At 32.1% G+C, this 14021-nt stretch overlaps 2 protein-coding genes across 2 annotated transcripts; one reads left to right on the forward strand and one right to left on the reverse strand.

Moving 5' to 3' along the window:
* The first annotated feature begins 2739 nt into the window (after nt 1-2739).
* LOC107611958 (tetraspanin-11-like) lies at nt 2740-3722 on the forward strand. The gene is made up of 2 exons (XM_016313821.3): nt 2740-3261; nt 3408-3722. The coding sequence occupies exons 1-2, from the start codon at nt 2740-2742 to the stop codon at nt 3720-3722; spliced, it is 837 nt and encodes a 278-aa protein (XP_016169307.1).
* A 1183-nt stretch (nt 3723-4905) lies between these two features.
* On the reverse strand, nt 4906-7822 carry CDF1 (cell growth defect factor-like protein (DUF3353)). Its single transcript, XM_088501792.1, has 5 exons — nt 7466-7822; nt 7286-7371; nt 6156-6538; nt 5441-5517; nt 4906-5351 (listed from the first exon to the last, which is right to left on the reverse strand). Exons 1-5 carry the CDS (start codon nt 7519-7521, stop codon nt 5201-5203), a joined length of 753 nt encoding a protein of 250 aa, XP_088357918.1. The 5' UTR covers nt 7522-7822; the 3' UTR covers nt 4906-5200.
* Nucleotides 7823-14021: the final 6199 nt, after the last annotated feature.

The following is a 14021-nucleotide window of genomic DNA, read 5'->3' on the forward strand; positions in this document are numbered from 1 at the left end:
TTCTTTTCTTTTTTAGATAATTTTTTTTTATTTTTGTTATAAAATTTATAATTTTTCAGCTTCTATATATTTTATTAAATTATATTATTTTTATAATAATTATGTTATAGATTTTTAGCGTGTAAATTAAATTATATTGAATTATGTTAAATTATTTTAGTTTATAATTGTTATATTATTTTTTTATATTTTTGAAAATTTTTAAAGACATATAACGTCTAAAGATACATGTTAAAATTAATTTTTTTTATTGAAACAAATAAATACAGATAAATACAGATAGCAATAAAAATATGAAAGAGACAGAATACATTTTCTTAACAAATTAGTTGGCTTAAAAGAAATTAAAAAAATCTAAGGAATAAAATTCTACAACCAAGCAAAATATTTAATTAAATTCAACTAATTTGTCATAATCGTTTTCCATATCCCATGCATCTTCTCTTTCGCGTCCTTCTTTCTTCTTCCTTCTCATTCGCATTCTTCTTCCTCCCCAAGTGATGTTGCTACTTCTTCTTCTACTCATCCTCTTTCCTCTTTTTTCCTTATCTTTCTCTTTTGTATCGTCGTCGTTACCACCATCAGACCACAGCCTCTATCTCCTCCTCCTCTTCTTTCTTTTTCTTTCCTTATTTAAATTTCTTCGATTTTCTCCTTTTTTTAGTTGGCTTAAAAAGAAATTAAAAAAATTAATAAAGCTCTACAACGTTATAATCGTTTTCCACATGACGCGCTTATTCTCCTTCGCGTTCTTCTTCCTTCTCTTTCGCATTCCTCTTCCTCCCCAAGTGATGTTGCTACTTCTTCTTCTACTCCTCTTCTTCTCTCATTTTTTTTTCATTTGTCTCTTTTATATCGTCTTTGCCACACCACACCACAGTACAACCTCCATCTCTTCTTCCTCCTCTTCTTCCTTTTTCTTTTCTTATTTAAATTTCTCCAATTTTTTCTTCTTTTTTCTCCTCCTCCATAATGATTATTATCATCATTGTTATTGTTATTGTCGTCTTCTTCTTATATGTATAATAGTTCAAATCCAGAATGCATTAAAATTTCTTAACGATGACGACACACAAACAAACTCAATTCAAAATAAGTTCAGACCAAAATTACATCTTATTTAAATCCAGAATCTACCAAAATTAAATTCAGAATTCACCAAATTATTTAATCAACCTACATTAAAAATTGCAATATAATACATACATGTTCAATTAAGTATAATATGAGAAGTAATACTCCTAAAAGAAGAAATAAGAGTAACAGAAAAAAAAAAGAATAAAAAAAAGAATTAAAGAAAATATTTTTATATTTTCGTAACAAAATTTTGGTGTCAAAACTTAGAAATTTAATTGTTATTATTAAAAAATTTTGGTACATTTTTTTTGACAAATTCTTTATAATTTAAAATTATTCCTTTTCCTCTTCCCCATCTTCTATTATTTTTTTTCATCTTTTTCTTATTATATTCTTTTATAATTGTTTTTGTTTTACTTTCTTAAGAAAAATAAAACAAAAAAATATTTACTTAGTAATTGAATAATGTTTTTATTAATGATTAAATACTATGTTTTTTATAGTGTTTTTGATTGCACTCTCGCATTTTGACATCTTTCTATCAAATTCTTAGTGATTCTTGTTCATGTAATTTTTTTTAATCATTTGCTTCTCTTTTGATGCATGCTATTTCTCGTTTGATTGAGTTTTTTTTGTACAATTTTATTGTTACGAATTTTTTTATTATATTTATTATTATTATTTTTATTATTACTATTACTTTATAATTCATGCATTTCTTTTCTTATAGAGTTTTTTTTAGCTTCGTACAATTTTATCCTTATGGATTTTTTTGGTGACTTAGCATTATGGATTGTTGTGTATTATGTTTATTTTGTTATTATTTCATAATATGAATTATTATTTTCATTAAGAAGACTCATTTAAAGATAAAAATTAACTATAAAAATTATATTAGAGTAATAAATAATAAAAAATTATAGCCAAAATAATACTAAAAAATAATAAAAAAAGAGTAATGTACTTATAAAAAGAATAGTGGATATATTATATATTTTGTCTATTTTATCACGAGAGTACTGAAAAAATACATAAATTATTTATTTATTCATATATTATTTCTATGAATTTAATTTACATCTACTACGAGTCACTGTGTAATTAAATCAATAATTATTTTTGCTGATTTCTATTTTTGATATATTATATATTTAGTATTTTTATATATTATTTTTAATTTAATAATTAAAAATTAATTTTTATTATAAAATTTATTTAAATATTTAAAATAAATAATAAAATAATATAAAATTTATTTAAGTTCATGTTTTTTAAATAATTTTACATCTTCAAATAACTTTAAGTAATATAATCCAATATTTATTTTCTTGTAATTGATTTTGTAACGCAACTTCCTGTAATCAATTTGTTGCATAATCTTAATTGTAAACTTCAATTTAAATACACACTTAGATAGGGTAGTGCTTTACTTTTCTACGATTTAATTGATTATAAAAAGAAAAATAACTATGCTATTGTACTGATCATGATGGCAGTTGATTTTGGTGGTTTTACTAATAACCATCCCTCAACGCAAGTGGCTCCAGATAATAACGACAAGCAGTTCAGAACACTGTCAAAATAAACCGTAATTGCTTACTTCCACACTTATAAGACATACTCTCCTTCTCACTCTCACTTTCACTTTCATTTTCTAACATCATGAGGTTCCAAATAAGCAACACAGTAGTGGGCGCCCTCAACATTCTGTCCCTCTTGCTTGGTCTCTCTGCCCTTGCAACCTCCGCTTACATCCACTTCCACGGAGGCAACGGTGCCTCTGATTGCCAGAAGGTTCTCCAGTATCCACTCCTCATTGCTGGAGTATTCATTGTCATCATCTCTACGTTCGGCATAGTAGGCTCCCTATGCCGCATCAACGTCGCATTGTACGCCTACTTGCTCGTCACCTTCTTCCTCATCGTGGCTATGGTTCTCTTTACCATTTTCGCCCTCTTTGTAACCAACAAGAAGGTTGGCCAGCAAGTCTCTACCAGAGCCTACGGCGAGTACGTGGTTACTGATTTCTCTCATTGGCTTCAGCATTACGTTGTTAACAACAAAAATTGGGATGAGGTTAAGAGTTGCTTGATGGATGCTGGTGTTTGCCATGATCTTGCTATCCACGGTGGCTTCAACCATAGCAATGAAGATCTCTTTTTCAAGCACTTGTCCACCACGCAGGTAACTACTCTCTATCATTTTTTTTTTAATAACCGTAAGTTGTACCGTTACTTGAATTTTGAATTAAAAAAATATTCAGTTAAAGCATTGCTACACTAAAGTCATAGTTATTAATTGTAAAAAGAATGTACTTATTGTTGCTGCAGGTAGGGTGCTGTAAGCCACCTGCGAACTGTGGATTCAAGATGAAGAATGCTACATACTGGGAAGCTCCAAAGACAGGAGTAAGTCTGGCTAATAATTCAGATTGCAAGACTTGGAGTAATAAAGAGGACAAACTTTGTTATGATTGCAATTCATGCAAAGGTGGAGTGTTGGCCAATATAAGGAACCAGTGGAGGCATCTCACCATATTCAACTCTGTTGTGTGTGTGCTTATAACCGCCATTTATGTTTTGGGATGCTTTGCTGCAAGGAACAACCGCATCGACATGTACAACAAGAACCACACACACCCTTGATCTCTCTTCATGCTTTGTTTTGTTTGTGTATGTTGGATTGATTTTACGTTTTCTTTTTCTTTTGAATTTGAAGAAACAATTAGCATATTAGCTTTATTTCTTTTAATTTCTAGAAAGATGTGTGTTATGTTTCTTGAATTTATTGGTCCAAAAACATCATATTTTGTTTGTCTTTTGTTTAATATAATAATATATTTTTTTTTGGTGACTTTAATATAATAATATATAATTGTTAACACAAGAACTAATTGATTTGTGAAAATATTTTTTATTTTTTTTATAATCGATTTTTATTTTTAATTTTTTACATTTAAAAAAACTATTGATGTATGAAAAGAGGATTTATTTTAAATATTAAAAATAATAAAAATATATTTAGTTAGTCTATTTTTAAAATGTATTTTTTAATATTTAAAATATCAAAACATATTTTTATATACGATTTTAGTTATTTAATTTTTTTAAATAAGTTAACAATTTATTTTTATAAAATTTCAAAAATAAAATAAATTATTGTCTTAAAATAATTAATTTTATTTCTCGTTAAAAAATAAGACTAAAAAAAATTAATAATTAATCTATTATTCATTATAACTCTTTTAATTCAGTTAGTATGTACTCAGTACTAAATAAAAAAACTCAACAAATACATGTTATTTTTAAGTTGAACTTAGAAGATCCCATTTTGTTATTTTTATACCTATATTAAATATCATGTTATTTTTTATTAAAATTAATTGATAAAATTTCACTAAAAAATGACATGTTTAAAATTTTATCTTAAAGTTGGTTAAAAAACTAATGGCAGAAGAAGAAGGAGAAAAAAAAACCATCAATAAATGTTAAGTGAAAATGTTTTCAAAAGTGATAACTGAAAATTTTAGAAACAAGAAAAATGCATTTTCAATTTCTTTCACCTTAATTTCTCTTTGTAGTGTCGTTAACTGTAATATCTCATTATAATCTCTTGAGGAAAAAAAATTTAGAGAATAATAAAAAATTCACGGATTAAAACGCAAGTCTTGGCTTATTCCTTTGAATGATGCAACAATAACAGCCCTTCTTTGCTGTGATATTTGTACTTGCTTATTCAATTTCGTTAGGGATTGCTCCCATCAACCATTTTCCTGACACAGCTTAGCAGCACCAATAGCAAGGAGACAAACGGAAAATTAAAATAGGATCACAGCTAAAAGAAAGCCTCTTTTAAGTCTTAACAACAAAAGTTACTTTTGGATTCATTAAACAGATTCGGATATTACTATACTCTCAAAATTAATAGAAAGAACAAAACATGATTCCAGAACATAACCAGAACTTTAAGCAAAGAATCAAGGTCTAAAAAATATCTATGCTAACAACCGCCTAGTCAAACTCTTGCTTTGATAAGCACACTCAGAAACCCAAGTTTTGATCACCTAGCAACTCATTAAAGAGTGCAAGACACTGACTGAAGCTTTGTAAGAATTATCTCCACTTCACTTGAGGAAAGTACAGGCGAGGAACAAGAACAAGTAAACGAATAACGATGTTAAGAGTTCGAGTGTCCAGGTTGGGCGCAGCAACATAGACGGAATGTTGGGTACCGCCAATGAACCAGAAATCCATCCGCCCACTAGGGCCCCAAACCTGTAATTGTGCAATGAAAAACAATGTTGTCGGTTAATAAGAAAAAAGGGGATTTAGAAAGGTTAGTTGATGCAAGTTCTGCTATGTACCCAATAATGCAGGCTCTACCCAAGCTCTTTGTCTTTTCATTGAGAAAATATATGCAAGCAGCCAAAGAGATTGCGACCTGCATCAGAAGAACGATTTCGTTAGAGGAAGCAAGAAGTTGGGGTATGGAAATGACAGACAACTGCATACATATCAGCAGTGTCCTTTGATGTCTCCATTCTAATACATGAACCACACACGTAATAAATAGTTAGATAACATAATAAACCTAGTGATGGGCAAACTAGAAAAAAGTAAGCACGTATCAATAAAAGGTAATATTGGCATTTTATTCAAAAGAAAATTTGACTTAAAAACATGTGTTGGCTGTGTGAAAACTGAAAAGACATTGAAATTGTGCTCAATTAACCTGAAAGTCTCGTAGTTACAAAGCACAATCAGTGCAATGGCTGATCTAAGATTTCTATAATGATATATTTCTTCCTTTATCAAAAGAAAAGAAACATGTATAAGGATACTCAGACACAAGTAGTCAATCAAGGTATAACACAAATCAAGAATAAGCCTAGGAAGCAAGACTATATTCAGAAAAATAATGGTACTCTTTTAAAGGATAAGGCATAGTTATGATTTTCAATTTTTTTCCCCTCTATTTCAAAAATAAATACATGTTTATTTTGAAAAATAATCATCTGACTTACACCACACAGATATAAATAGCATAATAAAAAATAAATAAATAAATTCAAAGCAAACCTGAAAAGCAGGTCCCGTTTCAGCAGAATTCATAATACTCCAAGCACCCATGAAGGCGAAGAGAAATAATCTTCTGAGGATGACTTCAGTTGGTGGAAGCTCAACAAAATTGAGCAAGTTCTTAACCCATGGTGGAGACTCCTCTACTTTCTTCTTCAACCTGCTTTTCAAGTTGATTTTTGTTTTCTTCCTCTGTTTGAAACTAGCCATCAATAGTTTTTCAAAAGCAGCCTCGATTGACTCTTCACTGGCCTCATGTCCAGAATATTGCTGCAACAGAAAATTTCTTGATCCCCAAATCTCTTCTTCAGATGCATCTCGACTAATACCAAGGCGTTTGTAAGGATCCCAAACGCTACGCCGAGGGAACTTTTGAACGTTACCTACAAAGAAGATTTATATAAATACATAAATCAAATAGTTCAATAAGGTGGAACCAAAAAGACAGAGGAACACAGGGCACAAATGCAGAATTTATAAGCTCATATTCAGCTTTCATATCAGGCAACAGACAACAATCCAATATTCACTGAAAAGCTACCAGAAAAGGAAACAGTACTAGGGAAATGGAAATCGCACAATAGATCAAATTACAATCTCTCATTTCAAAGAATATAAACTTATAAAGTAATGATGCCAATCTACTCAGGCATAGCTGCAGCAACTCTCATCCTCCTTCATAAAGCAGGCCTCCGTGCACGCACTCTCACATAAAATGAAAGTAAACCTTAACAATGCTAACATAGCCTCCCTCTTAGATGCCCCTTTCTAAATTCCCCTTGTTATTGATTTAGCTAAATCTATAGCTTGGCCTTGTTCCACTTTAAGCACCACAACACCAACACAAAACAGGACCTAAAAAGGCATACCAATCACAAGGTTCCTACGAATAGAGCAGTGAGCAGAGATCGATTTTGCCCTAGGAACATGATACATGCCCCAACCAAATGAAACCCAATCAAAGTTTAATTATCACACTATCAATTTTACTAAATATCATCCAATCCTTCACAAGAGAAACATGTAATGTATACATAGAACCATGCACAACTAATCAGCAGTTAGCGTAAACATAAGCACATATGCAAATGAATTCAAATTTGGATGTTAATTAAAGAACACGAAGAAACCTCCGTAGGGCGTATCAACCGCACATCTGGTACGAATTGGAACATAGCAAAACTTTGTCCGCTTCCCCGTATTTCCTCGCAGCAACCTGAACAAACCCAAAACGCACAAACATAAATTAAATTAGATTAAAAAATCAAAACTTTCTTTTCCAAGAAAAATAACACAGACAGAGAGAGTACAATTTATTGTGGAGGAAGGAGGTGGAATTAGGAGGGGAAAGAGTAAGAGAGAGCATGGTTGCAAGTTGTGATGAAGAGGGAAAAGGGATGGGCTAATTGAAATTGAAGAGCATGGTGGGAGGGGAAGGGGAAGGGGAGGGGCTAAATGGTAAATATGGAAAAGGTGGAGCTTAGGTTTTTGCCGGTTTGGTTCGACCACCACCACAAGTGGTGTGTTCGTGTGTGTGTGTGTTGGACTGTTGGTTAGGTGGGTCGAAGAAGAACAAGACGGAAAGAGAAAGAAACGATAATAGATGATGACTCTCTTATTTTAGTTTGTGTGAGAGCTTGCTATCTGCTACGGTACGCACTAGGTGTATACTGCGTATATTACAATATTATTATTATTATTTTGAAAAAATATTAGGAATCTTAAATTATATTTTTAATATTAAATAAAGAAAATTTTTGAAACTTTTTATCTTTTTAATATTTTCAAACATTAAATATACACATAAATTCTTATCCATTTAAGAATTACAAGAGTAATTAGAAAAATAATTAGAATTCTTAATCATCACTCTCCCTATTTTTAATTATCTCGTTTTTATTTATCATTCTTCATATTTTTATAAAAAAAATTATATATTAAAATTAATTAATATATATCTATATATAAATATATATATTATTTAATTTATTTTTAATATATTTTTATATTTTAATATATATTATATTAATAGCTAATTTTAGTAGTTAATTTTAATATATATTTAGTATGATTAATTTTTATAGTACTAATGTAAAAATAAAAAGTTGGGAAAAAAATTATAATATTGACTATATTCAGTGACTAAATGAATTCGTTTGAGGGACTAACTTCAATTCAGTTTTATACATTAAATGTAAATTGAGTTAGTTATTAAATTGTACTTATACATAAGTACTCTAATTTACATGTTTAAATAGGAACGAATCTTCTCAAATTTTTTTATTTATTTTACCAAATATTATTTTATTTATTTTAATTTTTAAAGAATTTTGGATTAGATATTTTAGTTATTAATTAAAATTAATTATTCGATTAGTCTTTAAGGTAGCGTTTGTTTGTAGAGACTAGAACTGAGACTGGGGGATAAGAAGTCAGTATTATGTTTGTTGTGGTAGAGACTGGCACTTAAATTTGTGTCTCTGTCTCAAAAATTTCAGTATTTCAGTACCTCCAAAAAGTAGGGACACTGGAGACTGAGATTTTTAAAGACAGAGACAGAAACTTTAATAATATTTTTGTACCTCAAATACCCCTATTGTAATTAACTAATGCCAACTTTACCCTTTCTTGAAATCAGATTAGGGCTTCAGTGTGAGCAGCCACTCACTCTATTTTCTCATTCGTGCTTCAAAGTGTGGCTTTTAGCCTCTGCGTCGCCAGTGTCAGCACAGTCCCGTCGTCACCGCCGTCATAACCACCGCAAGGTAAGTGAGTCGCAGTTGAAGTTCTTCTTCTTAGGCTGTGAGTTCTCATGTCTTCATTTGCTCATTCACAGGATAACGTACAAGGAACCTAGTTGAGAGAGTCTTCGTTGTTGCTGTCGCTGTCGTGTTCATCAAACTTCGTTGTTGTCATCACAGTTTGCATAACCTAGGTTAGTTGGGGTCAAATTTCTTTACTGGTTTGGGTAAATTTTTTTATTTCGCGAGTTATGCTCCGTGGATTTCGTTATAGAAAGAATCTGGGTTTTTCTCTCTTCACTTCGATTTGGTTATTTGTTCTGATGTATAGATGCGTATATGTTTTCATGCCTTATTTCTTTAATTTTGTTTGTGATGTGCTTCTTATGAATTGGTTTTGGTCATGCTTGGTTATTTACGTTTTGCATTCTTATACATCTTTTGATTCTGAATTCTGGGATGCTCTGTTTGCCTAATTTATGTATGTTTGATGTGAAAATGTATAAATTGTTTTGTGAAATCTATGATTGTTGTGGCTATAACTAACGCACTCACTGTAATTTCTGAAATCGTATTGAAGAGGAATTTGTTAGTTTAGTATGGTAATATTAAATTTTGGCAGATGATTTGTTCTATTTCTTCATCCCCAATGTTTCTAGCTTGAATGATATCTGGTTGCTGAAGTTGTATTTGTATCATATGTAGAGTTGAAAACCTAATGGACTTATGTACTCAGATTCTGATTAAGGAGGAAAAAAATGCAGTTAATTCTTTTGAATTTTAGCTCCTACGTACTTTACACCACTAAAATTTTAAAATTTGCGATTTTTGACACCTTGAGGTTGTCAAATAGTGCATAAAAAGCATTTTTATTAATAAACTTCACAAGCAAAAGTTCAACGGGGTTAATTGTATATTTGTCTTATTAATTAAACTAGGAAGTATTATGGTTCCTACAATACCAGAGTTCTATGAGACTTCCACTGTGAGAATAATAAGTATCTGCGTCTCCTTAGCTTTTGTGTATTAAAACATTATATTATACTTTATATTTTGAAGTTTTCCTTCTATGGCATAGGCCAAAATAATAGTATTCTGATGCAAAATAATAATGAGATGTACTGATTTAAAATCCAATCTTGCTCCGCAATTATCAAGAATCATCAATGCATGATCAGTTTGCAAATCAAAAAATGCTAGCCATAACTTTCCATTCATAGAGATTTGCCTTCTAGTGCTGGTGTTGCTTAATTTCTATCTTGGTTCATAAGGTGTGAGAATTTTGCATTTAGGTCCTGCAAGATGTTTTGGGTGGATATTGAGATTACATGCTATTTCAGAAATTATTAGGGATCTAAAAAGGCCAGTTCCCATGAATCGGCTACTTCAGGTTGTGATTTTGATTAGCATGCTTTTGTATTTGAACAATATTATATCCCGTTATAACTATTTCATTTTTCATTTAACACATTTTAAGTACTTTTCCTCTTTTCAAGCTGCCATAAAACTGATTTAGGACAGCAGAGCAGTGTAATTATGTATAGTTCCCTAGTTTCTATTCCATTTGTGTTGATATGTTCTGATTGACTAGTTATTTTTGTTTTATCTCTGTAGTTAGGAAAATATTTACTTTCTGTACTTGGAGTGGCCTATTATGTGTTAGGAGGTTCATTGTCTTGACATATTTTCTCCTTTCAATATTTTCACCTACACTGAATCCCCTCAAACCAACTGTTGATTTTAAGTTGATAGTTCACTGTCCCGATTTTGAAATGTAACATTCTTTTTGAAAAATAAGTACATGTTAGACTATGAATGGTGTTTTCTTTTTTAAAATATTGTAATAGCACATAATTCAACAGTTACATTGATCAAGTTGTAGGAGTGTGTAGTGGTGTACAAGAATTATCATAGATTAAGTGGATTCTGATAGGAACTGAGAGACAGCACTACAGCAGCAGTTTTGTGATAGTACACAGGATGAATTCGGTTTATATCATACTCTCTTTAAATATTAGACTTGTAGTTGTAGCTCAAATACAATTATTATTATTTTTATATCACATTTTTCTACTGACGCATTAATAGTTGAAATGAAGACTATGGCAGCAACTCTTTCGTTAATTCAAGCCTTTTGTAGAAATTAGTAATTAGTTAAAGAGTATAATTTTTTAATTAATTTAAACATGGTCGGTTGACAGCACTTATCTTCCACTCCAAATCTAACACAAATCAAACAATTTTTATATACATACTCTCTATGCAAACAAATGCTATATTATATCATACTCTCTTTATATACATACTCTGTTATGATAAACTTCAATATATATGATTAGATAAACTTCAATTTATATGACTAGATCTAGATAGTGTTAACTGTCTTTTGGTTTCAGTTTCTTGATCTTTTTTTGGTCCTAAGATATAGCAGATTTTGCATCAACTATTGTTAGATTTCTATAAATGTTTATGTATTTTTTGATGTAATGATTTTGATAGGAAGAAATGGAGCGGTCGAAAATTATTAAGCGATGTGTGTCTTTTTATGAAGAGATGAGATCTAACCATGAAGACTTGATGTTGTTCTTTATGCTTACGCTATTTGTTTACTTTAGGGATAGAACTAGTGGCCAATTATCGTTAGGTGGAAGAATGAATAGTAGAGTTAGACGTGAGGCTTTAGAGCGTATCATTGGTGAGGGTGATAGGAATTGTATCTGGGAGTTGAGAATGAACACAAATGCCTTTGCTAATTTGTGTGAGTTGCTCCAAGTTCAAGGAGGACTTACCGAGGATGGTCATGTAAGCCTGCCGGAGCAGGTTGCGACTTTCTTAATTATCTTAGCGCATCACAAAAAAAATCGTAGTCTGCAGGTTAGATTTTGTAGGTCCGGCGAGACAGTTAGTAAGTATTTTAATAAAGTTTTGAAAGCTGTGATACGGATTCAAAGCATTTTGTTTGCCAAGGCTACACCAGTTGAAGAGGATTGTCTTGACCCCACATGGAGAAAGTTTAAGATAGAGCTTATTCGATGTTGTGTATGTTTGGGTATTTTTTGAAGGATTCTATATCTGAGTATCATAACTTTCTATGGATGATAGGGTTGCTTGGGAGCATTAGATGGCACTTATATAGAGGTGACAGTCCCCGAGTCGGAGAAGGCAAGATACCAAACAAGAAAGGGTAAAATATGCACCAATGTCTTAGGTGTGTGTAACCAGGAGATGGGTTTTCTCTATGTACTCAGTGGATGGGAGGGATCGGCGTCTGATTCACGGGTACTTTGAGATGCAATAACTCTTCGTAATAGTCTTAAGATACCCCACGGTAATGATGCCATCTTTGAAGTTAAGCTTATACAATTACCTTGAGTTCACGATAGCCAACGCCTTACCTTGTTTACATTACTCGTCTATAGGTAATTACTATTTAGTTGATGCTGGTTACACAAATGGTCCGAGGTTTCTCGCACCGTATAGAGGCACTCGATATCATGTAAGAGAGTGGGCCCAAGGAGCACGTGCACCACACAATTACCAAGAATATTTTAATAGGGTTCATTCTTCCGCAAGGAATAACATTGAGCGATGCTTTGGTTTGCTGAAAAAGAGGTGGTCCATCTTAAGAAGCCCTAACTTTTACCCTCTAAAGACACAATCTCAGATAATTATTGCCTGTTGTTTGCTGCAAAATTTCATTCGAAAGAGTATGGAGATGGATCCGGAGGAGGAAGGTAGCATATTGGATGAATTTCTGCCTGATGGAGACGAAGAACAGGATGGAATGATTGATGTGGTTGAAAACACGAACGAGTGGACTCACTGGCGTGACAACATAGCAACTGAGATGTATGAAGAGTGGCATGCAGGTCGTATGGGTGACTCTGGTGTTGGCAAGAGCAGCCTCCTTCTCTTCTTGCTTTCACACTAAGCAATGGAAGGAAAGATCTATAATATATACAAGCCTCAGCCATTCATGTTTTCCTTTTTTTTAAATATTAACTTCATAAAAAATTTGTTAAATGCGGTTTATTTTTTCACAGGCACATCTGACCAAGTTCTACAGTCATGGCAAGCCATTTCCTCTTTTTCACCGACTGGAGGGTATATTTGGCAGGGATAGAGCCACAGGAGTAGCAGCAGTTAGTGGTTTTGATGCGGAGGAACATGTTAACAAAGAGACAGAAGACACTGCAGTTGGATTTGATGAGTCTGATATGTCTCCACATCCAGACAACGGTGGAGGGCCAGCAATGCAAGGATAAGGTTCACAATCTGAAGCAGGTGCGAGTGCAGGAAGCACAAGGCGATATGGGAGAAAGAGAAAACAACTTGACGTACTGGAGAGGATGGCCGACCATATTCAGCAATCTTCAGCTGACCAAAGGAAGAATGCACAACTGATAGCTGATGCCATTGTTGGAGTAAACGAGAAGTGGAAGGTTGGCGAGAAGCTCACACAGCTTGGGTTCAGTGATGACGAGGTGGTGAGGGTGATTTTGAAGTTTGCTAAAAGTCCTAACGTGTATGCACACTTCTGGGGCTTGTCAGATTCACAGATGATTGGCCTTGTCCGCTCCATTATATGAAGTTGACTGTTAGTTAAGGGTATTAGGTTTGGGCTAGGGTATTAAGTTTTTTACTGTAGGGTTTTAGGATTTTGGGAGTAGGTTATGTTTAAGATGATATAACGTACAAACTTATATTTGGTATGCATTTGGATAGATATTTTGAAAATGCCTTTATTTTGCTCTGTTCAAAATAGGTGTAGGTTCTTTGTACAGTTTTATTGGTATTGTGGTATGGCCTTTATTTTGGTGGTTTGAGCAGGAATTTTTTACTAAGTACAATATTTATGGTCATGATCTTGTTAATGACAATTATCTTTTAATTTTTGGTCATCAACTGTCCCATTCTTATATTTTGTGGTTCTCAGTAATGCAGTTCTTCTTCTAGTCTTTGCTTTTGTTAATTTTCTTTTAGCCACAACTATATCTACTTTATTTCACACTTACCGCTATCAGCAACTTATGTATTTAACATTCATATCATGTGTCTCAATTATTACAGGAGCACAACACCAAGAACAAGCCTTTTCATTTCTTTATGGAAGAAAAAAACTTAT

This window comes from Arachis ipaensis, chromosome B1 (genome assembly GCF_059453495.1).
Source record: "Arachis ipaensis isolate K30076 ecotype BB chromosome B1, ASM5945349v1, whole genome shotgun sequence".
NCBI lineage: Eukaryota > Viridiplantae > Streptophyta > Magnoliopsida > Fabales > Fabaceae > Arachis > Arachis ipaensis.

Bases quoted from the DNA above. Each gene is read 5' to 3' on its own strand.
- LOC107611958 (XM_016313821.3), top strand. From the start codon at position 2,740: ATGAGGTTCCAAATAAGCAACACAGTAGTGGGCGCCCTCAACATTCTG. The intron at 3,262-3,407 runs GTAACTACTCTC...TTGTTGCTGCAG, and splicing joins AGCACTTGTCCACCACGCAG to GTAGGGTGCTGTAAGCCACC.
- CDF1 (XM_088501792.1), bottom strand. From the start codon at position 7,521: ATGCTCTCTCTTACTCTTTCCCCTCCTAATTCCACCTCCTTCCTCCAC. The intron at 7,372-7,465 runs GTACTCTCTCTG...GGGTTTGTTCAG, and splicing joins TCCTTCCTCCACAATAAATT to GTTGCTGCGAGGAAATACGG. The intron at 5,518-6,155 runs GTTTGCTTTGAA...CTTCTGATGCAG, and splicing joins AAACGGGACCTGCTTTTCAG to GTCGCAATCTCTTTGGCTGC.